This window comes from Pyxicephalus adspersus, chromosome 7 (assembly GCF_032062135.1).
Source record: "Pyxicephalus adspersus chromosome 7, UCB_Pads_2.0, whole genome shotgun sequence".
NCBI classification, from domain to species: domain Eukaryota; kingdom Metazoa; phylum Chordata; class Amphibia; order Anura; family Pyxicephalidae; genus Pyxicephalus; species Pyxicephalus adspersus.
The window spans coordinates 39,635,119-39,661,549 of NC_092864.1; the positions used below are offsets into that span (position 1 = coordinate 39,635,119).

Genomic DNA, 26,431 nt, shown 5'->3' on the forward strand with positions numbered 1-26,431 from the left:
GTGCACTCATTTTTATTCAGCACCACGCTCGCCTTTCAAGCAGACCTGCTGAACTGTTTAACCTAATTACCATCAGAAGGATTTATTCAGCTTGTAACTGTGGAAGCTATTGCTTTATTTAACATGTCTTCATTTCAGCAAATCTCTGGAATTCTGACATCATTATTTAGCCCCGCTTTTCACTATCGACATATATATATATTGCATGTTCTCCTCCAAGGCTAGGCCATATCCCAGTTTTTTGAGGGTATATTATATTTATATTTATTTCTCGTATATTATTATACTTTCATATTTATTTTCTGTATTTGTGTCAACGGACTATTTATTCTTCACAATGCAGATCACTGCAAACTCAAATAAAGCTTACATTCTTTATAAAGTCTTTATTAGGGACATATTCGCACTTGTGAAATAATACTTGGGGTAGAAGGGAAAACAGCCTAGGTAAAGTAAGAAATGTTTAGAATTTTGTTTTATTGTTTTTGTTTTATTTTGCCTCTGATTGCTTTTAAATAACACCATCTATAAAACATATAGTATATGTTAACCTAGTTGCTGTTTTTTGTTCACTTAATAAAGTTCTATCGTCAGTAATTAGTGAAAGCCCTGTAGAGACGATCTGAAGAGATCAGATATACTTCATAATACTGCTCATTAGGGATTGTTTCCAGTAACAGGGGAACAAATGAGGACTGTACACAAAGATCTGTTTTGTTCTATAGAGAGGGACTAGTATACACCACCCCACTGTGCACTCTTTCATAGGAAAGCAAGTTGTTGCCAATTGGTTGCTCATCAAATCACCAAGGTAGATTGATAAGCAATGTTACACAATGGTCACACACTAGATCTCCAGCTGAGACAAACACAACCGTTCCTCTCAGTTAAGTCATTTGACACGTGTATGTAGTTTAGGAATCGATGACTAAGCCACAAAGAACCTTGGAAATTATTTCATTTATAGCATTGGCAACTATGGGGGTCATCTGATGTTATGCCTTCATATTAATTGTTATTGAATACCACACCAAGTCTTGGTGATCCTTAGAAGATGAAACGACTAAAAAAAGGAATTTGGTATGTATCAATGTGGCTTTAATTTCCTCTCCCTTTGCCTCCGGTTCTCATAATCCATATCTATCTTTCTCTTCTTAATATCAAGTCACCCTAGTTGTAGATGACTTCAAGCTGTGTTCTCACTCCAGAAGCTTGAAATACAGTATGATCCACATGGAACGGTTTCTTGTGTGAACAAGCCATAACTTTGTTTCTCAGAATGTAACTGTCCAACTGGCAGCCTTAAACTCCTCTTGGACAGGACTCATCCCACACAAAAGACATTTTCTATAAGTTTGTGTAGTGTTTGCAACACCAGAATATGAGCCAAATACATTATAGTTAATAGCTCAATATTACTTTTTTATAATAGAGTTTTTGTATAAGGCATATGCCAAACCTGCCATTGTGTATAATACAAGTTAGAAAATAAATCTAATAAGAAATATGAGACACACCAAAAAACTATTACTACCTTACTGTCATCTTTAATCGATGTCAATCCCTAAAAAATCACTGCGTTGTGTAATAGAATATCTGATGATTAGCGAGGTACAATAGATATGTCATTATAATTCCACAGCCTGCCCATTACCATGCAGAAATCACGCCTCACTGTTCAGTATTGGAAAGGTTGCAAACAAGAAGGTAAGTTTATTACCTTTTTTTTCAGAAGAGACATCGACTGTCAGTGTTTTAATTTGTACGTTTTGTTCCACTTTAAAGATCCTGTTTTATTATTTTTTTTTCGAGGCAGAAAACTCTAAATATAAGAAGACATACGATATAATTTCCTCTTTTGCTATAAATACCACTGCTCTGAACTACTAAAGTTGTGTGTGAACTAGCTTTTTATTGCTCAGGATGAAAATTTGTGATCGTATCGGGTGAAAGTCTACCGCAGTGTTTCTCAACCAGGGTTCCATTGAACCCCAGGTATCTTCCAATGTTTGCCAGAGGTTCCTTAACCACCTTGCCGTTAAGCCCGACCTTCGTTCGGGCACAAAAAAATTGCAAGGATGGTTAACCCCGAGATTTTTCCCATCCTTACTTACCTGGTTCATGAAAAACGATGGATCACTTTTGGTACAGAAATCTAGACCTCAGTGTAACACTCAGGAGGTTAAGCAATGGGCAACCTGTACCTCCCATGTTATTATAAATGATCTTTTTGGCTATCTGTAGGGGTAACATTCTTCCCACTTGCTGAGCTGTCGATAAAGTAATTATTGTCAGGGGTTCCCCAACACCTTTTCAACAGTTACCCTGTGTTAAAGGCTGATCTAGTGTGTATACAGCTGTCCTCCGGCAAATTTTAATGATCACCAACTATTGTTTCCATTGACAATAATCGCACATCTGTATGAGGCTTAACTGTCCGCATGCCTATTGATTCTAATTTGTTTGTATGAAACTATTAATACTTAGTGAAATACAAATAACATTTGGCAGTAAAGCATTAAGTAAGTAGGAATTTTACGCATCAGTATGACTTCGGAATGATTACTTATCTCACTATTGGACGTGCTGTGAACTGGCGAAAACAACTGTCCACTCCCTTTTATGAAATGATTTATTTATATTATTATAACTGCTAAGTGTGTTCCTAGATACAGAGTGGATGAAACATCTGGACAGTGGGTGTTGTGCAAAATTTTAACCCAAAAAAAAAGATAGTTATGTTAGAATAATCAATCTCTTTTTATAAACAATTATTAAAATAGGATAAGCAATATTGAATATGGATTTTATATTAAAAAAAATAAATCTTTCCAGTCCACCTTTTTCTTTTATTGAAACTAAACATTTTTTTTTCATTAATAAAGTTACTCCTGCATCTTTTTATTGGTTTCCTCCTTGTATTTGCCCTTCCTTTTGCCAACCATGCAAGACTTGGTCTTATGCTCTGAAATCTTTCTGCGATCCTTGTCTAGCTTTAGCCTGGTGATGATCACCTTGCTGGGGTGGATGCCAATATGTACAGTGAAGCCGTTTGCCTTCTCACCCAGCACATGTTTGATGTAGTTGACGTATATTTTTCTATTCGCCTGGACAACTTTGCCAATTTGCTGGCTTTTGTAGTGTCCATGCAAAACCTGTACTTCATCATCCTTGCATAGAGCTAATATTGCACTTTTGCCTTTTTTTTGAGAGCACATTATCTTTCTACAGACATGTTTGGGGACATTGAAGTGCATTTTGCAAGCTTCAGTCAGAAGTAACAAATTGACTGGACTTCATGTTGCCAAACCATACAGTCTACTATGGCCGCCAGAAAATAGCACCCTTCTTCTTTTTAATTACTTTGCCTTTACAGTCTCTTTCATGTGTTTTAGTAGATGTAAACCCAAACTGGTTTTGCTATTTTGCTAAAGGACCATGTATGAAGAGGTGTCATACATTGCAGCACAGCACACTTATTGGTAACACACTTAAGTGTGTTGTGATGCATTGCATCACATAAAATGCGGCTCCTCGTTATTTTGTCTATTTTGGTTTGTTGGGAGCCCAATTCAAATAATCACTTTGATTTAACATAACATGCATTAATGGACATTAATCTAAGTGAGAAACGGCTCTTTTGAAATTCCTTCTACAAGATAATGAGTATACAAGATGGTAATGTCTGGGTTTACATTTACTTTAATGAATTAGTAAAACATTCAATGCTTTTACAGTTTATACCAACTTCTGAGATATAGGCTTTGGCTAAAATGACCCTTTCCTGTAAGTAGGAATCAAATGTCTGATGTTTTGCCCAACATTGGGACTGTCTGAACCTGACTCTTCTATGCTTTTTCTCTGCATTTAAAGTGAACCTTTTGTAACTTTATCAATCATAAATAAATCAGCAATAAATACTGTCTTGACATATCACAGTATATAGAAATAATAACATTTTAGAAACTTCTCTTTATCTATTAAAAGGCCACCCTGGAGTTTATACTAACTTGCCCAGGCTAAGTTGATGTCATTAGTCTGGTGCAGAAAGCATAAACTTAAGCTGCGTACACACGTCAGATTTTTCTCGCCCGATAATCGGCATCGGCCAGATATCGGGCGAGAATCTGGCGTGTGTACAGTCGGCGTCGTTCATCGTCCGTGGATCCGTCCGTGCGGGTCCACGAACGATGAACGACGAGCGATCCTAATGCAAGGGAAGGGGGAGAGCGTGCAGCAGGGTGCCGCTCCGTCGTCCTCCCCTCTCCATAGAGCAGAACGGTGCTGTATGTACAGCACTCGTTCATGCATCGTGTAGTCCTTTGTCGTTGGAAAGGATCGTGAAAGATCCTTTCCAATGACAAGAATTGCACGTGTGTACGCAGCTGTAGTCTCTTCTCTACACAACTACAATTGTAACATTTTAGTAAATGTAAGAGGCTACAAAGGGGCTGATCTGTATTAGGACATTTATGAGCACATCCAAGAACTAAACAGCCACCAGCATTTATGTGACTGGGTCACTTCCAAGTCCAAAATGTAAATGCTGACATTGAACAATGCCCAATCAAGGTTTTGTCCTTTAAAAAAACACCAGATGAAAGCATTATTAGAAGGTGATATGTAACAAGTACACTATATTATCAGGTACAACTATACATGATGCTTGGTCTTGTTTAAAAAGAAGTTCTGGAGTGACTTCAACATCTCTGCTTGGGGTACCTATAAAACATTGACATGGTAAATGTATATTCAACTATTATCCGCCTATGACCATCTTCAAACTACATTGTTTTTCTGATACTTTCAGTAGATAATATAAGTAATGTAGATGTTCTATTCTCTTTGACAAGTGTGAATGTCGCTAATATGTTCTTGCTACAGGCACAATATGGCGCAGGAAGGTGACCTTACTCCATTGTCCTTTTGTGGCGTCAGGCAGAAGTCACACGTTCGGTGCTGTTAATTAAAGTGCTCCTCCAGCATATTGTGTGCCCTGTTTTTATAATGTGCCATTCTGTACGATGGCGAGCAGCTTGCTTTTGTAGCCTGATTAAAAGATAGGATTAGACCCAATGAATAGAGCTTTAATGCTAGTCTGGAGCTGACCTTCTTTGTGCTGGATGTAAGCATATAAGGAGCATGCTCAGTCAGTGTCACGCTGCTCACAACCAATTTCCAGCTATAACTCTCTAGAGCACAATTAATGCAGACCCTGTAACTGCCAGCTTATTACCTATGTGCATACCTAATTGGGAACCAAAATGATTCCCATAGTAAATTATTGTGGAAAATTAATAGCTGGATATGTATGCATTTAAATATTTCTATCCTTCGATTTTATGCTAACATGTATTTACCAACTTTTTTTTTCTACACATGTTCTCCCCCGTATCCTTCTTTGAGCGATAGGAAGGTCTAAACCAATGTAGAGTTTGTATTTATATTTGAAATTCACTTTGTTATCATTGAGTAATCAGAAATAGAAAATCAGCTTTTTCGTTTGTTCTGCATAAAGCAAACTTGTGCTTTGCTCATGTCCTGTGCTTTGCTATATATCCTTTCAGCATATATAAATAACACTTCTGCACTTCTCTGCCACTTTGTTCAGCAAGTTAAATACTCGGTTTTGTAAAATGTAATTGGCAGCAAAGGTGGTGATCAGGGCGTTTTCGAACAATCAAAACCAATCTCCATTAATTCATAAGGAGATCACCCCTGTGAAATGGCAATCTCCATATGCCCTTATAATATGGCAGTCAGGTTTGATTGCTACCCTATAACTTTACTGGTAGTAGTAAAAGTGCTGGTAAATCCTAAAATCTCCGGTTTATAAATTAACTGGTAATCATTTGTAAAAGTGATGATCATGTAAGCTGATTGCAACTTTTCAGTGGATTCAAAATAATTCAAGATTTCTGACAATATGATCTTTGCTCTTTTTTTAATAAGTGATTTTCCCTGTGCTTTAATTTGCTATAGTTTCCCATGTTTAGGTGCTATAGCAGAGGGGTGTCCTTTTCTGAACTAGTATGTTCTAAGCAGTGTCCCTTGTTCCCATCATAAAGGTTTGGAAGGTGTGGGCTGTGGCAGAACTGCTGTGAGGGGTTCTGTGTACACTATACTGCGGAGTAGGTTACAAGTATGGTAAAAGGACACCATCCCCATTTTTCTAAAAATCTGCATATGTATTGCATCCCAACCTATATTAGAATAAAGGAGGAAGAGTCTACAAATTTAAAAGGATGGTGAAGGCAGAGGACATCAATGGTAAGGCAATCCTTGGGAATCCATTCGCCAGGCTGAATGCACAAAAATTTGCTGAAAAGGAACATCCTAAAAAACAAAGTGGAATGAGCAGAGACTTTTTATAAATTTTCTGCTCCTTCTTTACTGTCCAGTCACATGAGGGTGGAGAGAGGACACCACTCTATTCCTGAATTGTAAATTGTGTCATCCACCTGGCTCTGTTGTATGATGGGGGGGCTTATAAACCTCAGAGAAATGTCCACAATTCCAAATCTTTTGGGAGGTACAACAGTTCCTTATATGTCCTTCTTTTGTGTATTTTGCTGTTTGCCTGGAGTTCAGCTTTAATCTATTCACAGGAACCTTCTTTTTTTTTCAATTTAGAAGACTACCAGCTATGAGCTAGTAGACAGGTGCACTCAGCTAACACACATGTGCAATCGTCTTGTCCCAAATTAGCCAAACCATTGTTAAGTTAAAAATAGTGCCAAATTATTTTTATAACTGTTCCCCTGATACCACCGACAGCTCCATCAAATGTAACTCAGCTGGTTTTATAGTACGTTCAGCTGGCACTTTCCCCTGGCGATAGCTTGGCTTATTCATGCATGCGCCAGGCCAGATGTTTCCACCGTGAAAGCCAGCCAGACAAATCTGTCTGATAGATACAAAGGTTGGAATTGCTGTAGCGTAGTGCAGCTAAAGGTCCTATTAGTGGAATTGTTGGCCCAGTTTACCTTGTTGTTACAAAGAAAGGTTAAGTCCTAAAACTAATAATAAAGATTAAATCTGCTTTTTTTCATTTTTTATTTCAGTTTCGGTAGTTTTGTATATAAGTGTGGGGGTGGAATTTCAAGAAAGTCATTTTCTCTCTCTCTCTCTCTTTTTTTTTTTTTTTGTTAAAGTATGCAGACAAAAAAAAGTTATTTAGTTAAAGAACCAGCATCTGCACATTTGACAGCTAGTGGCAGTGAGCAGTACTAGTACCACTCACTGCCACCCCTGTTCATTCTCTATGGGGCTGAGACTGGGAAAAGCTACATGTGTCTCCCCAGAGGCAGCGGTTTTCTGGCATGAGGAAGCGGTATATGCACCACAACATCCCCACCAATGTGAATATAGCCTATAGATACATTTTAAGCTCTCTTTCAGATTAAGCCCTACCCCTTTCTTACACCCAGATCTTGCAGCTCTTATTCAGAAGCCAAATGTCAGATGCTCAGTGGCTATTAGAGGCTTTAACATTGGAATGTTGAAAAACAATTGGCACATCTTGGTACCAGGCGGCGTGCTACTTAATCCTGACTTGGTCCATGTTTTACATTTTCTTTTTACAGCTTTGTTTAGTCTTTATTACTTTTTCACATTACTCCTTTTTATACATTTCATGTATCCTTCTGATCTTCCCATGTTTTTGAGCAACTATATTGAAAGTATAATTTGCCATAAAAATTGATCTTGAGTTTATATCTTCCACTACCTATGTAGAGCTTTTGGTCAGGCAGGGCACCTTTATATTAGGAGCATTAGACTGGTATAGTCAAATTTAAAGCCAAACATTAATTTTTTAAAATAGCAGTTAAGACCAAAATATAACTTAAGCTGATTTTAACTTTGGGACTACTCATAGTTTTACTACTAATGTGTTTTGCACATTTTTCATAAGATTTGAAATTGTGTTTAGCCAGTTTTAGTATCCTTGCTCTTTATGAAGAATAGACCTGTCTCTGGCTTATGTTTCTCAACTGAAATCAAACCAATATAGCTTGGTCAAAGACCAACTGTGACTGGATAGTGAAGGATCAGCATCTCACCCATGAGGCCATCCCTGTGCTGTATTCTCCAATCATCTAACTTCAACAGTTAACCTTACTGTACTGTGACAAAGCAATACCCTATTGTCCTACCTGATCTAAGAGGCTTGTATTGCACTATATTGTTCATTGGGTGGGTTGTATTGCTGACAATATAAGAATAACAAACATTGGGGGATATGTAGACTAAATTAGTACTTTTAGAGAGTATGGAGGTAAATATTCTGACCCCACAAGGTTAAAAGTTTATATAATGTTTAGCAAGGTGTAAGAGTCTTCCTAATCCTTAGTGACAGTTCTAGATTTGTTTGTTGATCCTCAGCCCCTGAAGCAGTAAAGAATTCAGGTAAAAAGGTCACATTATCTGCATGTATTCTCCTCATCCAAGAATCAAGACGAAACCACCCACACTTACAGGTTATCCCAAAATTGTTTTTAGGAAAGGATACAATGACATTTTATAATGAGGTCCTACAGCAGTGTTTCCCAACCAGGATTCTGTCAAACCCTAGAGTCTATCCGGAGATTTCCGGAGAGCAGTGAACAATCTGTGCTTCTCAGGTCAGTTTAACTGACACCAATGATCTTTTTGGCTGTCTGTAAAGGTTATATTCTTCCCAATGTAAATCTACATACACACATGCAATAACTGTCGTTGGAAAGGATCTTTCGCGATCCTTTCCAATGACTAAGGACTGTGCGATGCATGAACAAGTGCTGTACATACAGCACCGTTCTGCTCTATGGAGAAGGGAGGGGGAGAACGACTGAGCCGCACCCCACTGCGCTTCCATTAAGATCGTTCATCGTCCATTGTCAGTGGATCCACCAAGACGGTCGTTCAGACGATGGACAAGGGGCACTGTACACACGCCGTATTCTCATCCGATATCAGCCCTGAGCCGATTATCGGACGAGAATCATTGGACGTGTGTACGCAGCCTAAGAAGCATTCTTCCATGTAACCTCCAGGACAGTGTACTGTGATATAGTATTTATAGCTCAAGGTTCCTTAAGACATCAAAGGTATTTCAAAGGTTTGCTTGTGTCATACTGTAGGACAGCCTTCCTAAAGCTTTTTGTTTAGTAGAACCCAAAATGCATTAGCTATGTTCCCTTTATCAGCAAAGAAGGTATAAAGCTACGTACACACGTCAAATTTTTCTCGCCCGATATTCAGCTTCGGCTGGTTATCGAGGCGAGAATCTGCCATGTGTACAGCCCGCGTCGTTCATCGTCCGTGGATCCGTCCTGGCGGATCCACGAACGATGAACGTCGAGAGATCCTAATGCAAGGGGGAGGGGGAGAGCGCGCAGCAGGGTGCCGCTCCGTCGTTCTCCCCCTCCCCTCTCCATGGGGGAAGAACGGTGCTGTATGTACAGCACTTGTTCATGCATTGTGCATTGCACAAGAATTGCACGTGTGTATGCGGCTTAAGTATTGCATAAAAATTTACTCTAAATGTTGAAAAAAACAAAACAAAATATGCATAACTTAACAGGGGGGATATATCTACTCACTCCTCTGCCTCAAACACTATAGATCTTCATAGTTTGGCAGTAAAAATCAATGTATTTGTATACTGTGCTTAGTGACGGATTGGGTAAAAAGAGAGCCAGATGGATTTGGGTGTAAAATTGTAACAATCCAAGGGTGATCCCAGTGTAAAGGTATTGCAACAACAGATCCAATCATTGCCAGCCTTTCAGTGCAGGATAAGCAGTGTTACTTATACCCCCAGGTTCATGCAACAATGGATCTGTTTAAGACACAACATATCTGATCATGTCTTATGCTAAGTGAAGGAAAACCATTGAAAATAGATTTTATATGGAATTCTGTGCTTGTTCTAATTAATTTAGTAGGCACTTTTAGTAGGCACAGAGTCACAAAAATGCAACATTCACTTTTTTATACAAAATGGAATTGTAGAATGCAAAGAAGTATTATCTTCCTTGTGTAACTGTGCATAAATGATTATCCTTTTGTTAAAAATTAAATTTAAGCAGGTCTAAGCAATACATAAAACTACATCGTTTTCATTATTATTACATAATTCAATTTATTTGTTTTAATTCAAGAATTGTAAGTACCTGAATGTGACCTGGTATCAGCCTCTTGCAGTGCTTGTACAGCAGTGCTAAGATTGTTAGAGGCTGCTGTATAAGAAATATTTGTAATTCATTTGCTGCCAGAAAACATGTTGATGGAAGGAGAGTGTAACAGAGTCTCATCATTGTGTGGCTTTTGCTTTCACTGTCCAGGATTACTGGGTTGAAAGAAAGTAGTTTATCTGATGCAGGCCATCAGACTGAGGACAACTATAGACAGAAGAGTTCTGCATGGAGATCTCCAACACTTGGTTTTGTTATTTTATCCTTTACATTAACTATTTGTTTTTTCTCCTTTTGATGAACTATTTATTTTTTTGATTATTTTTGGCTGGCATTCTGCTTTTAAGTTTTATTTCATTTTGATATACATCAAATACTAGTTCTAGTAGTATACCATATCCTTTAAACATCACCTGTGCAATGTACGGTTTTCTCCAAGCTTTGAGGGATAAGGCAAAAATGCAATATCAATATAACCTCATATTCAAGTCCAGAATGTAATCATAGCAGCACTTTGTGAATAATGACCAAGGCAAAATGTCGTTTTTGGACAACGTTCAGTGTAAGCCCACTCTTAGGATCACAGAAACTTCCTTGATGTGTCAGTGTTCCTATTTTTAATTTTTCAGTGATTTAATCTTTTGTAAATCCTCCTAGCACTTTGGAGTCCCCATCTGTTCCTGAGATTAGGGCTCTGGGTTCTGTCCTTGTCTGTAGCGAGCCTTGTGAAATGGAAACTTCACCTATAGAAGTTGGCAGATGGAGGCAGAGGTGAATTCTTAGAGAAGTTATTCACTTTTTATTAACCTGCAGAGAACTGCCAAAAAATTCTTCTTATGAACAGCCACAACTTTTATTTGGGAGGAAACGGCGAGTCAGGGCAGGTTTAAAAATGCATGAAAAAAAACATACTCTGCTGAGACACTTCCAAATGATTCCAGATTACAACACTTATTTATATTGTAGCTAAAATAAAAAAAATGTAAATGCTTTCTTGATGTTTGTAGCAGCAAGCAACTCGGTGGTTACAGTTTCAGTGACTCTGCCATTCAACTGTAGTTAAATGTAGTTTAATAATAATATGCAAAAAAAATGTCTCTCTGTATAAAAGATCATCATATGCCACCAAACGCTGTTCTTTATCTATTCAGCCGCCAGCACAAGCCATCCTTTCCACCACTCCTTTTCTGCCGCATCTCTTTGCAGTTCTCTTCTTTGGCTTGCATTTCGCCAATGACCTACTACTGACTTCCTCACTCGTAACCTCATCACACACACGGGTACAAGACTTCTCTAGAGCTGCCCCAATGGTCTTTCTCGTCCTATTCGGCTTGCTCCTGCTTTCTGTTCATTTAAAAGAGCAACCAAAACCCATCTTTTCAAATTTGCCTACCCATCTTCTTTTGCCTCTTAAACCCTCACTACTTACCCATCATTCCATATCCCCCCTCCTAGTGTGTGCTGCTTCCCCACCTCTTAGAATGTAAGCTCTTGTGGGTAGGGTCCTCTTGCTGTGTCACTGTTTGTATCTGTCATTTGCAACCCCCTATTTAATGTACAGTGCTGCTTAATATGTTGACGCTATATACATACTGTTTATTATTATTATTCATAATAATAACACTTCCAAGTGTGAATCTCCTGGCCCCTTGCTGCTCTCAGTGGATCATTATATGCCATTATAGGACACAGAATTGACCACAGAAGACACCATAGAGAACCCAGGACCCAAAGAATGACATTCCTAGGCACTCTTTTTTACAATAAAACTTTTTAATATTTTTTTTTTGTGGTAGAACTCAAAGTTCACATGAATTAGGAAGCACATAATAGCATCACTTAATCACACTATCTTTAGCCAAAGCAGATCTAAACCCTGCTATGCTCACCTGTCTCTGGTATATCACAGGGTGCTGCCATCTTCTCTTTCTAGTTGCAATCTTCGTCCATCTTCATTTGCCTGGGCTGGGGTGACATCACTTTCACGCTGGTGGTTCATTCAGTGCTGGCAACCGCAGGGGGTTGCCTGGTAGCTTGGCTTATTTTAACAGTTCTACAGAATGATCAGCCAGGTAAGAATACTGTTTGCAGAAGAGGCGTTACCTGTCCCTTTCTGCAATAAAGCCCTGCCTGGTCACACATTTGTCTTGTGGAACTAAGGTCACATGACTGTTGCGAGTATTGTAGGTGTTTTTTTTTGTCATTAGAGACTTCAGAAAGTATTTTTATTTTATTTCAGCAGTGTCTGTATATTTTATGGTCAATATTTTTTTTATTACATTTCAGACGTATAATAATCAGGAAAAATATATATTTTTTTTTAATGTCTGATTTATTGCAATAAAAGGATTGGCAAAGCACAGCTGTTGAGCAGTTTATTGAAAATAAGACATTACTTAATATCATATATAATTAATATAATTTATGGTTACCTAATATAATACCTGAAACATTTATTCATTGCAAAACATTTTATGATTTAATGCCCAGGGGAGGATTCTTTGAGTTGGGATTAGGTTAGTGCAAAAATGTATGTTGCGGAGAAATTAGAGACATTTTTGGGGGCTGACAACTGAGAATAGAGAATCCAAGTTTGCTGTTGAAGATCTCTGGATTTTGGGCTTGGAGGCAAAGCACCTCATCTTAACCAGAGGTTTTGTGATCCTGGAGTTCCTTATAAACCTGCTCAGATAATAGATGAGGACAGTCAACATTTCTTTTCACTGATGTGAGAAGCGTTATTTTTCTCATTATCTGATTGGTATAGAAGCAGTCTTTCTTCTGGGAAATAAGTTCCACTAATTCAGGACGGTAAAAATAGTCAATGAAAACTTTTACTGGAAAATGCCAAAGCTTGTTACAGCTGGAATGTCTGGACGAGTCTGAAATTTATCAGAAGTATTTCATTCTGTAAAATTCTCTAAAGAGTCTGGCCTAAGATAAAACGGTACCCTTCTGGCTGTGCTCTATGATTTACGGTATAGGGTTTAAAATAATGATAAAAAAGGGAAAGAACATTTTAGGGAGGCTTAGGCTGGTACATGGGAGTTGTAATACCTCCACAGCCAGTAGCACTTGCTGACAGTCAACTTTTATGGCACATGTATTTATTTATGCTACATAACATGCTGACTTGGAGGACCGAGTCTGGTGAATTGTTCTGTTATGTTGTGTCTCCACAGTTGTATGATGGCTTTTTTTATATCTGTAGGCAAAATGTTTTGGGTAGAATGTTAGAGGAGTTAGAATCTTCGTTTGAAGGACATTTCAAAAATTGTGGTAATAGGTTCGTTTTAAGGAGAACACAACTTTACATAACTTGATAAGTTGAACTAAATCCTGGGGTTACTCACCTGTCCCCATTTTATTGCGGGTGCTGCCATCTTCTCTTTTTTTTTTCTTCCACATCCCAACCTTCAACTGTTGGGCTGGACCAGGCTGGCTGCGCAGGGGATAGTTCAATCTCAGCATCCACAAGGAAAGCCGGGATTGTTGGGTATACCTGACAACAAATGTTGGGCTGCTAGTGTACAGCTTAATAAATTTTGACTAATGGACAGTGATCAGGGCAGGTAAGAATACTGATTGTAAAAAGGACATTACCTATCCCTTTCTGCAATAAGGACCTGTCTGATGCACAATTTTTAAAGTGGAACTTTAGTTACTATTATTAGCTACTACTATTTATTATTAGTTTTTAATATTTTGTTAGTTTATTGGTATATAGCAAGAAGTTTTTTACTGTCAGTGACTGAATGTAAGACTTTGTTTTTTTTACAGAAAATCTTTTTATCAAAATAAAACAATTACTGCTATTATTATAGACTTATGGATTGTATCCTCACGTCCATCGAACTACTGGTCTGTTTCAAGTAGTAGGCAATTTCTCTTTAGTTCTGTGTGTCCACACCTAAAAAAAGAGAAAGAGGGGGCCCTGGGATTTTACCTGATAACTATAACAAAAGTGATGTTAGTTTACTTGCTTCATTATTCTGTATTCTGGAAGGTCATGTAACACTGACTAGTTCTATATCTGCTACAACAATTTTGCTGAACTTTCTGCCTATTTTTACAATCACTTTCCATTTCACTGCACTTAATTTTACAGTTTTATTACACAAGTTTAAAAATGATCATGAGTAAGTGACAGGTCACAAGCAAATCTCTGTTTTAAAGCCACGACTTTATAGATTTTGTTTTTCTTTCTCTGTGGTAAAATAATTTCTGTGAACAGACCTCAAGTGAGCCCACACTGTACGTGTTTCATTAAAGCTTTAAGGATTTTATAATATCAGTTATGCGGTAGAAAAAAGTAAAACGGGATGAAAGGCTGAACTTTGTGCCATAACAAATACTAATGCTGAATCATGAGCTGTAAGAGAAATTAAGGAGTGGCTCAATACAGGAAACTGATAGACAACAGTGAACTTTAGTAACCCTCCAGCTTTATCATGTTGTTTTGTGTTGTTTATTTTGTGTCGATCATGAAGCTATTAATTCAAGAGAAACCAAATAAAAGATTTTTTTTAGGTGGATCTGTACTATAAAACTCCCCTTTCTGTCATGACTCTGCCAAAAATATTAAGTATGCAATATGGCTAAAAGTTTGAGGACATCTAACAATTAACCCTATCCATATGGGCAAACATATGTGAACACCCCACCAAATTATTGAGATTAGATTTTTCCAGTGAGGTAATGCTACAACATATCTTCCTACAACACATTTTTCATGTTCAAAATTCAGTTTGGTAAAAAAGCTTGTTGGACTTTTCAAAGCCATTGATATGGGGTTGGCCTCTCCTTGGTGATGATGCAACCTTTACTTTTTTGGGAAGACTTTCCATAAGGTTGGGCAGCATGCCTGTGGGAATTTGTGCCCACTTATGAAAAGGATCATTTATGTGGTCAGACGTTGATGGTAGATAAGAAGATTTGGTTTAAAACTGGTGTTCCAGTTTACCCGAGACGTGTTCAGTATGGTTAAATTAAGGGTTCTGCACAGACTGCTTGAGTTCCTCAACATGTATTTATGGATCTAGTTCCTTCCATAGGGGTACAGCCGTACTGGAACAAAAAAGGTCTCCTCAAAGTGTAACCCCAGGGTTAAAGAATATTATTGTCTGAAATGTCGTCTTTTTGTTTGTCGTAGGATAAACAGTTCTCTTAATTGGAAACAACAGAACTTTATAATTCAAACGATGTCTACATCTAGGATGTCTAGCCGTATAACTACTTTTCATACTGTGACCAGCAGAGCCATGTTCAGAGATGTATCATTATAAAACAGTTATAGTGCCAGAAAAAGATATCTGGTGCTGGAACCAGACATGATGTTATAGCACATTTGAAGACTTTTTGTACTCCTGTTGTTATAGGTTGGCTTCCATTATTTAATACCTGTTCTTGTTTTTTTTTGACAGAATGCTATGAACTTACCACCTGATAAAGCCAGATTGCTGCGGCAGTATGATAAGGAGAAAAAATGGGAACTTATCTGCGATCAGGTAAAAAAAACACAAACTTGTATATTGTGTTCAGAAGTTTTAAAAAGAGAGTATTGAAACACATCACAAAATATTTTCTTTAGTTTAAGGGGCTTTTTAGACCACGATAAGCTGCAGTGATCTGCTACTGGCTGAACCATGTTTCCAAGTTCTCCCTTTTAAGTTAATGAAAGAGACTGGGAACCATTTTTCTTTTGCATGCAGCTGCAGTTAATGTTTTGGCCAAGCATTTAATCTGGTTACCTGTATTTCACTTTGCTACTCCCGGCTGTCACAAAGTAGCAGCCATGTGGTTTTATACCTTAGGTCAGTGATTGAGGGCTGACTAAAGCAAGAAATTCTGTATACCATAAATCTTATTGTAAATGTTTATTGTAAGTGCCTGATATACAGATATCAAGGGAATATCTTATGGTTCCTATTTACAAATCTGTGTATGAAATATAATAACTCAAACATAGAATAGTAAGTAAAAACATAAGGGTCCTGTCAAAATTACTTTTATGCACAGATGCATTGACACCAGATGGCACTAATTCTTTGGATTTTATGACAGCCAACATGGGAGATTGCACGCGTGTGTACGTGATCATGTGCATTATGTCTATTCATACCACAATTGCAGAATCACTTCACGAAGTCTTTAGTAAAGTCTCAGACTACTTGAAAATACTGTGGCAAAAACAGCAAATGGTTAATTACTCCATCTGTCTTTCTAAAATATCATTATTTAGAAAGTTCCATTAATAGCATTGATTGTCAACCACACATCAAGACCTTTGTTTGACCTGAAGCCTTTACAACAAGACATTGTAACAAATTCCTTGGGTGCTGGTGGCTTTCTACATGTAAATGTTACAAGCTTTTTCTTGCATCTCAGGATGCTTGGCAAGTGACATTGAGCTGAATATTTTCTAATATCACCTTGTTGTCTCTAACCACTTATAGGTGGATTTACACCTTCCTGGTGGCTTATCTCTAATGATTGGCAGCTGTTTTGAAAGCTAATCTTGCTGCAAGCAATTAGTCAAGTGATGTAACTAGTCACAAGGATGTAACAGAGGCAGCGGGATTATGTCATGTTTCAGATCTCTTTCTAGTGAGATAGGCGGTATCCTTTAACCCTAAATGTGAATGATGCCTCTCCTCTATGATGTGTTGCTAGATTTCTATTCGGAAACACAAGTGGTTACTGTAATCAGTATCTGTCCATCACTGGCATGCTGGGATATTGTCCCTTCCACTTCAAAAGAATGGGATAAAAGTTTGTCACTGTAGATGGCAATCACCGGCAGCTGGAGATCGAAGGCTGAATCTTTGTATTATCTCTAACTTTATTTCTGCAATTATAGGAAATCCGTCATACTTAAAATATGAATGATTCAGTTTCTGATCTCTTCTTTTAATATAAATGACTGTATTCTCGCCCTTTTGTTTTAACAGTCGAGAGTTCTGACTTTTTTCTGACTTTTATGATTCACAAATTGTAGTCAGCAACAGAGAGTTTTTTTTTTTTAGAAAAATCAGCCAGGAAACTAACATCTTTAGAAAAGTCATACATTATAGCCCATGTATTTCTCTTATAAGGGGTTTACAATAAACTGAAGGGTTCTTTTGATTTAAACTATGGGGAAGGTCCACTTACACGCCCCCTATCCCAAACTTACGTAGTTTTAGTAAGTGAAAATACATTAGAACAATACATAAGAACAAAAATAGAATTATATTTACCTTAACCCATCTTTCACATCACTCTGGGTGACACCAGTGTATTTCTATCGATGTTGCCCTTTTTACTGATTTGCATTAGCTCAGTTAATTGTTTTATCAAGTATAAATATATTTTATATATATATATATATAACACTAAGCTTTTAGTCGGCTTTGCAGCAAGTACTAGAAAATGGAAAGATGAATCTGATTGGTTGTTGAGGGAATCCTTCTCTATGTGTAACTCTCTGTGTGGTTTCACCCCACTTCTTCCGACTCTTCTATGACCTCTGTATTATTAGCATTCTATACTTCGGGTTACAGTGTAAGCAAATGAAATGAGCTGCTCTTTTCCAATCTCTAACATTAATCTGTAACAATCCCTTTTTTCTGTGTGTCCCCAAATAGCCTGCTCCAAAGCTTTTTTATTTCTTGAGAACTTTTGACTGAAGCTGTGAAGAACATTGTGCAATTTTTGCTTTCAGGCATTTTTACTGTTTATGGATTTATTATATTTATAGAATCTGTTAATTTGTCTTTTAGTTGAGTTATGAATGTTTAATAATATGTAAGTGAAAATAGTTTGTGATAGATTGTGTTAAGGTTAATAAAATACTTTAAAGAAAATCTTTATGTATTTTCCACTGGTATTGAAATTAGACCCTACCAAACTACCAGTTGGAATTGCTTGACTTTTGCTAGACTTTGGCATGATGACCTGCCAGTACAAGCCTGTCTAGTCATGTGTACCAAGCATAGGGTGGCTAGGGAGCACTAGGTAGAAGATAAAGAATATTTTACCAAAGTAATCTTTGGCTCTAAAACAAAGGTAATGTAAAGCTAGAATGGGAAATTCACTCTCTCTTTATCCTGGTGCTGGGTAATCAATTAAGTAATGGGTAGTCAAAAATGTTAAGTTGTTGCCAAAACAGATGTAGGTGGGTCATTTTCTCATAAGGAACTCTTTTCTTCCAACAACTGTCTAATATGGGATAGCTTCCTTCCTTTGTAGAGAGCTCTATTTACTTCTTGCTGTGTCTTTGGGACAGGAAGTTAAAGGAAATTTCACGGATGGGAAACAAAAACGATTCACCATTCTTTCTAAAAAAAAGTGGTTTTGGCTTTACATCCACTTTAAATATGCTTAAAGCCGAGGTTTAACTCCTTTTGAACAAAATGCGACTTTTGAAGTCCTAAAATGCCCCTTGCCGTGAGAACACTTTTTATCCTTGCAGCAGAGAACTAGGAACGTGCAATTCTGTGTCTTCTTATATCTGAGGCCCACCGTCAATCAAAAAAAAAAAAAAAAGCTAAGAACGTTCTTGTCAATTAAACCTATACATATTAAGAATTCTAGACTTGGTCTGGACTGGCCTTTTTACACTTTATAAACATGGGTGAACCCTTGAAATACCTTTCAAGTCTTAGGCAGCTTAGGCCTTAGGTCAATATTTACTATGTTTACAGCTTACAGTATATTAGTGTGTCGGTCATTGAGAAGAATGTCTCTTTGCATTGCTGGCCAGAATGTCACCACTACAGATAGCCAGGGTGCCAGTTAAATTGGCCTGGGAGGCACAAATTGCTCATTGCTCAAGTAAATCCTAGCAACCTCTGGAGGAACTCTGCTTGAAAAACATTGTTCTAGATCAATAGGTTTCAAAAACACTCTACCCTTTTATGTAAAGCAACAATTTCGAGTTTAGTTTCACTTTAAGTAGATATTTAAAAAGGCAATAGTAACACAACATATACAATATACAAGTATCAAATTGCGAGTGTAACAAAGAATGCTCAAAAATGAGCATTAATTACAGGTAATTTAGGTATTGGTGTGCAGAATGTAATTAGTTTATGTGTTGCCAGTTAGGTAATACACTGCTAAGGTGAGAATATATAGATAGGTGCCAACAAAAAGAAAAGCAAACTGTGGCGGCAGTTGGGAACATTCCAGAAGTATTAGGGATATTTTCAAGGAATATACATCTGTGTTCATGTATTCATTCATCTCATGTGGGCCTGAGAACTAAGAATATCATGATTTATGTTCTCATTCATATGCTTTGGTAAATCAGATGCAGTAGGTAATATTTTACATCAGGAGCCAGAAGATATTTGCTGCAGTTTGCCAGCTTTGCTATAACAGGTAGAATTTCTCATACTCCCTGGGCCCCCCGGAATTTTCATGACGATTGCTAGAAAATAATGCACACACAGACTGTAGTATCCTGTTTATTTTAGAAATGTGTCCCTGGCAAGCCTTCCTGGCAACTTTGCAAATCCAATTTGGCAGAGGTAAATTGAATATATTTTGGTTCCGGACATAATAAGTCATTAATCAGGTTTGTAGACAGACAGATAGATGTAGAATTACGTTCATGGCCATCTGGTCAGATAAGGAAAATGAATGCAAAAGTAATTTTTGCTTCCGTTTTTTTTTTTGCGGAGTTGCATTAACTGAGCCATCTCAAAGGTGGTCCCTGATAGGACTGCGAGGGGACAAATGATTTACTACTGGTATAGGAAGCCAATACTGGAGAAATGTGAATATCTATCGCTAAAAAGTTTGGCTATAGTTTGTAAAGGGAGGAAATCTGGAAGGTAATGAGATTCTCCTGTTATTATTGTGTGAACAATAATCTTGAATTTTTTTGCTTTTACAAAGTAACTATTGAATAGGTTTAGACTCCCTGTCAGGTATTTACTGATGTATTCCCCATTAACTTCCTTAACCATTGTCATAAGGATAAAAAATGATGGGAAATCGAAAGGAGATCTCCTAATAGAAACTAGTATGGTGACAACTAGTGATGGTAGGGAGGTTTTGGGTTTACAACTTGGCTTAGGCTATTGCTAAGGATTTGAGAGTCATGGTCCCAGAGTGTTTAAACCAGCTTCTTCACTGTAAAAGGGAAGAGCTACAGAGGAGCCATATTATCCGTAAATTGAAAGCTATTACAAGTAAAGCTGACAAAGTGCATAGGGGTAGATTAGGGTCAATTCGGTAACTGGGCTTTATTTCTGATTGCTAGCTCCTTGGGAAATAAACCCCTTTGCTGCCTTCTTCTGTTTCCTCAAAATTAGGATTTTCTTTTTCACTTCACCCATATCCCCATATATAAAATAGGAATTAGGCATACACCAGTTAGGCCTAGCATCCTTAATTAAAATTGTCCTGGTAGTGGCTAATTTTACACTACTGTGTCATCTGAGGTCCCTTATATTTTCTGGTTTTGCCTTTTGTTATTGAATTTAATTCTCCCAAGTACTGGAAAATTTCACACTGCTGTCTGTTTCTGCTGTATTTTTATTGTTATTGTAAAGTTGTGGCCTGTGCTGTCTGTCTTTAGTACATTTAGACCTAGCCTTGGTATTTAAAATTGTCCTTGCACTGCCAATTTTACACTGCTGTGTCATCTGCAGTTTCTTATTTTCTGTTAGCAGTTGCTTGTATCCGCCGTTCAAATCAGTTCTTTGACTAATGAAAAAGCATGTGTTGCTGCTAAAGCAACCTAAACAAATCAAACTGGGATACTGTAGCTGTCTGTCCATAAAAAATCCAATGTTCTGGAATACCACATACATCTTTAAGACATCCTCTAGCATGCTACTGTATATGAAAGGAAATCTGTTTGAGAACACTCTTTCGTTCCCCATCAAATATTCTTATTTTGCATTGGTACATGCCCCCTTTAGCAGTTTTCTATGCCTTTTATGACAGTAGTATGCCTTTTAAACAGCTGATAATACAGCACGGATTTCTTCTCACGTTCAAGAAAGTTAATAAAGGTAAACCTCCACATCAGGACACAGACAACAAAAGAGTTTCAGGGTTTCCCTACTTTGTCCAAACAAAAAAGAAAGATGTAAATATATATTGACAGAGAACTTTGAAGAAATTGAGAACTTAACTTAAAAAATGCAGTTTTTTTCACTTTATTGTGCTTTGAAGGTTTTGTCCTTGTGGGAAGATTGTTGTTGAAATTATGCTTTGATGACAGTTTCTCTTTAATGCATGGATTTTTGAGCTTATCTTGCATGAATGAGCCTCTGGACTTTTACCTTGTCAATAAACTGATACTCTTAACATAACAATAATTACAAATAATTACTAGACATAACGAGCTTGCCTTCCAGTCTGACCTCAGAGCAACGTCGAGACAGTTCATCCGTGTGATGTGAATGATTTTTGGCCAAGCGCACTATCCATTTTCCCAGATTAACTAATGTTCCTTTCTAAATTGCTCCACAATATTCAGTGGAATGCTTCAAACTCTAAAGTGACAAGTTGGCCTTTAGTACCAAGCCATTCCTTAGACTATCACGTATCTTGCCAAAAGAATGAGATGAAATAAAACACAGCGAAAGCACACTGTCTGACATGATCTGTGGCTAAAAAACTCATGAGAAGTCAACTGGTATGCAACCTGGATTGTAAATGATTGAATCAGGACCTGTGAAGACTCATATGTTGAGTGTTTATACTACTTCTTGAGCTTGATATATGGGAGGAATTACATAAGAAATGACTGAATTTATTTGCTTTTTATAAGACATTGTTTTTTGTACTTACTGCCCCGTGGTTTGGGCATTCAGCTAAAAATAACAGCTGTATTACATCTAGTGTTTAATTGAGGAAATCCGGCTGATAGTCAAGTAAGCCATTTGTTAAGTTTTCTTAGCTGTCACTTTCCTCGTTTTGCAGCAGAGTATAGGGTTTTTTAGTTTAAAAATTTGCATTAATAATTCACTACTCAAAAGATGTAATGTAATCAAATATCAAAGCTCATCTGAATGACCCTATTGTATAATGACTGCCTGATTTTAGGTTATGATTATCCTACTGGCATTTGGCATGGGCAGCCAGGTATCCTAAAAATAGTTGGTTTCATGGCAGTGAAAGGGCAGGCTAATGTGTTTACCAGTTCAGATTTTAAAAAATTCTTTATGTCCCAATACTTTGGGGACAATAGTCATTAGGTCAAGTAAAGAAAGTAATCTTCTTTGGTGGAACAAACATTTTAAACTAAACACAACCACATTAACCAGACAAATATAGATTAATAATACCTTTTAAGGTTCTTTATGCCAAAGGCATTATGTGTACACATGTACATGGGTTTGCTTTGTATTTCTTTATTGACAGTGTCGTCCTTTTTTTCTAGGAAAGATTTCAAGTAAAGAATCCTCCACATACGTATATCCAGAAGCTTAAAGGCTACCTAGATCCAGCAGTGACAAGGAAGGTAAGAGGATATTTTTAATCCATTGTGGCTGGTTAATTCTGTGCCTGTAAGTGCTGATGTTCCTTGAAGGGTAATCTGTTATACTGATGTTCCAATGGGACTTCCAGCCAAAGTTTTAACAGTTGTCTGTATCATGGAGAGACTTTAGAAGGATCCAAAGCGCAAAAAGTTGAGAAATGTCAAAATGCAGTCCAAAAATGAGAAGTGATTGTGAAAGGCAGTCGTTATTTATAGGTGAATTTGATATTTTTATTAATCAGTGGGACAACAACAAATTTCACTTTTTGACATAGAAAGGAAATATCTTTGGAATAATGAACGTTATAACCTAAAATACAGCTTTACTGCTACAAAAATATATGTAATGAATAATATCCAGACAGGCCAGATGTGTTATATTCCAAACTGATGTCTGAACTTGATGAACGGAGGGGATCATATTTCTGACCGCTTCTTACCTCTTCTCCATGCAAACAATCTTATCTGTGTGATTTTCTACTGTTGACTTATGATACTGCAGCTATGTGAATTAAACGGGCATCTATGCTTGTTTATATATGCGTAGCACCTGCATATGGCCAGGCTATGAACATTGAATGTGTGCAAATTTTTACAAACCGTAAAGAGCTTTAAAACAAGCCCTAAATGACCTCTGTAGCTGCAGATTTAATGGAGCAATTCATATTCAAATTTCACTGCAGAAGAACTAGAGTTCTTCAAGCTGGTTCCCCAGCATTCAACCCCTTTTCAGCCCTCCTTTTACAATAAAAGGTAGATACCGGGGGGAGGCTTTTGAGCTAATGCTGAGAGGGGAAACTGAGCTGCTGATAATAGATAAAAGGACTAAAATGCAACAGTTTGGGGGGCAAAGATAGTAATTTTGGGAAGCAAAGGAGGCCTAATGATGTTGGGTGCCCATAAACTAGGAAGTATAATGGAGGTAAATCTGTCTTGCTGCACCTTCTACTGCATTTCATTTTAGTACAGGAGACGTTCTGTACAGATTTTGTGTTTTCAGATTTTAACTAGGAATTCAGTAATTCTGCTGAGTGCTTTTAAAATTAATTATTCCACAGTGGATGCAGCTGCAGAGTTTAGTACTGCTTTCCAAGAATATGTAAATATTTAAATGGTCATCATCTGGCCACAACTTTACATGTTAAAGTCCACATTCTCTAGACTAGAGTTCATATTTGGGTGATTATTGACCAGTTAAGTTACATGGTGAGCATTAGACAAGCAGAGGTTAAAACTTCCGCCTTTTCTCAACTATGCTAATCCTCTGTGTGGTACAGCTCAGCCAATGATATGGTATGGCTCAGTTCTGTCTTCCTTTTGAGAAAAAGCAGAGAGCAGCACAAAAAGTTTTCCATACATTGCAAATTCTCTATATGTAATGTGTGTTTAAGTCTGCATCAAAGCTGATTTGTGTAATTTGGCCATGGAACTCCTTAGGGTACTAAGGAATTGAATTCTAATAAAGACTAGACCAACCATCTATATACCATTCCAATCAGTCTATTTCTGTACAGTCACTGGCATTATTACCCACCCCAGAAATTTCAGGGTTGAGTTGAAAACTGAAATTTTTATACAGATGGCTGTATATTTTAAAAGGGAAATTTGGCCGTTGCACAAAAGCCCATTTAAATTGATACAGCACTTTAGAATTTCATACATATTAAACACTAAGTGGTTGGGTATTTTAGTATATTTCCATGACTATTAGCTGCTATGAAGCTCTTTGGAATCTATCGGAATATATATTTCTTACCAAAACACTGCATATGGAAAATAAAAATGTGGACATTAGTGGAGCCTCAGTTGTTCCAGTGATGGTGAAATTCCACTGCACACACAGTATATAGAATTGGGAAATTCTAATTGGATGGCAAACCATGGAAACACAAAGGACTGCTTTGTGTAGGACTTCATTCTTAAGTTGCAGAAAGTTTTAGAAATTAAAGTGCACCCGTTTCACTTAACAATTGAAACTGTGTACTAAAAGGATCTAAACCTTTCTTATCTAAAGTCTTATTGTATATTTAAATGTTTACCTTTGACTGTCTATGGGCTTCTGATTGTCCTATTATCTTCACTTCATGCTATTTTCGAGTATTTTACAATGTTTATAGGCCAGCTTTTTGTGGCCTCCAAATGTTGTAGCTTTTAAGGTAAGTTCTAGGCAAACAACTAAATACATATATAGAGTTGCAATAATCTGGAGTTCTGATTAAATGTATAGGTTTTATGTGACTACTACTTCTGATTACTCTGTAGAAGATATCCACCTAAAAGCCTTTTGCCGCCTCTTAAAGTTCATATGTCATAAACCTTGGCAATATAAGTTAAAGTGGCAGTGAAAGAAAAGTTTTATTGAAAAACATGCGTCAAAAATATTAACTAAGTCAAAAGACATGGGTTGCTGCGGTCTGCTGCCTTCTCTGTAATACTTGAGCTTTGCCCCTTAATGACCATCCCAATGATCCCATACATATAATGTAATGGATGACATTACTAACAAATGTGGTATCTGAATGGGGGGGGGGATGCATAGCCCATTACAGAAAAACAGGTTATGCTCATGTAGAATCAGCTGCCTATACCTCCATATTTACTTGATAATGTAAATGCCCAGGTTTGTAAAGCATATACAATAAGGGTCTATGGACATAAAGCTCAAGCAGATTGATTCAACATACATTTATTGTGTAGCCTATTGTAGCCTAAATATGTTTAATCTCACCTGCTCAGTGTACATATACTGTGTAGACATTTGATAAACCATTTAATATTTTAGAACAGCGGGAACAGCACAAGTCTATGCAAGATTTGCTCATGCACATATGATCTTTCAACAATTTAATCATTAAAATTGATCATCAAATGTTGTTTGATTCTTTTATATAAAACAGGCATTTTTGTACCTAAATTGAAAAAAACTGAGGACTAAAAGTAGCATGGTATGTTTCCTGCCATGTAGCTATGTTCCTGGAAGCCATGCGGGGTTGCAAGGTCAGCTATACATTGTTTTGGAAAATGCCGTACATCTCAAGTATCAGTGCAGCTTTTCCTGGGGTCTGAGGGGAACAACCCCTGGTATAAGTCACTCTTACAGTGGTGGTTCCCATCTTTAAATGTAAGGCCCTTTTTAGAAGAAATCCCAATCAGAAATATTACATTTAAAAGTGAGTTAATTATAATTGAATTTTGTTTTTCTTTAGAAGTTTCGTAGAAGAGTACAGGAGTCTACTCAAGAGCTAAGGGAGCTGGAGATTTCTTTGAGGACAAATCACATAGGGTAAGTAGACAGGAGGCAAAGGAAAAGTCACTAATTTTACTCATGGTTTCCTTGCAGCTGATCCAGCCCCAATCACTGGCTATGCCTTTATCTACACTGTGTTTTTGAATTGAGTCAGCCATATTGTTAGAGACACGGCTTTGCTTTTAGTGAAGTCACCAAATCTCACTCCAAATTTCCTGAGACTAGCAGTCAGAGGCAATGCTTGGATCTCAAACTGCAGATGTACAGATATAAGTCTTTAGATACAGGAGTGCCTAGGCACGCTCATATAGCAGGAGGTACACTGATATATTGGCTTAGGCACAATTTATATTCTAGGTGTTTTTAAAAGCATAGCAAATTTTCATATTTTAGAGTTATGTCCACTTTATTTTGATCTACATTAGGCTTAAGAAGCTTATTTTTTGTAACTCTGGGTTATCCAACTCTAGTCCTCAATGGCCAGGATCAGTACATGTTTGTATCATTTCTGTTTGTATTCTGTTT

The 26,431-nt window shown here is 37.3% G+C and overlaps 1 protein-coding gene across 1 annotated transcript in view; it reads left to right on the forward strand.

Annotated features, from left to right (window-relative positions):
• Window positions 1-26,431, forward strand: part of FMNL2 (formin like 2) — a gene marked incomplete in the record, with an annotated part of 146,064 nt that overhangs the window by 63,858 nt on the left and 55,775 nt on the right. Inside the window, 3 exon segments of the mRNA XM_072418152.1 lie at window positions 15,602-15,685; window positions 22,561-22,641; window positions 25,866-25,942. Coding sequence (XP_072274253.1) covers window positions 15,602-15,685; window positions 22,561-22,641; window positions 25,866-25,942 — 242 coding nt within the window.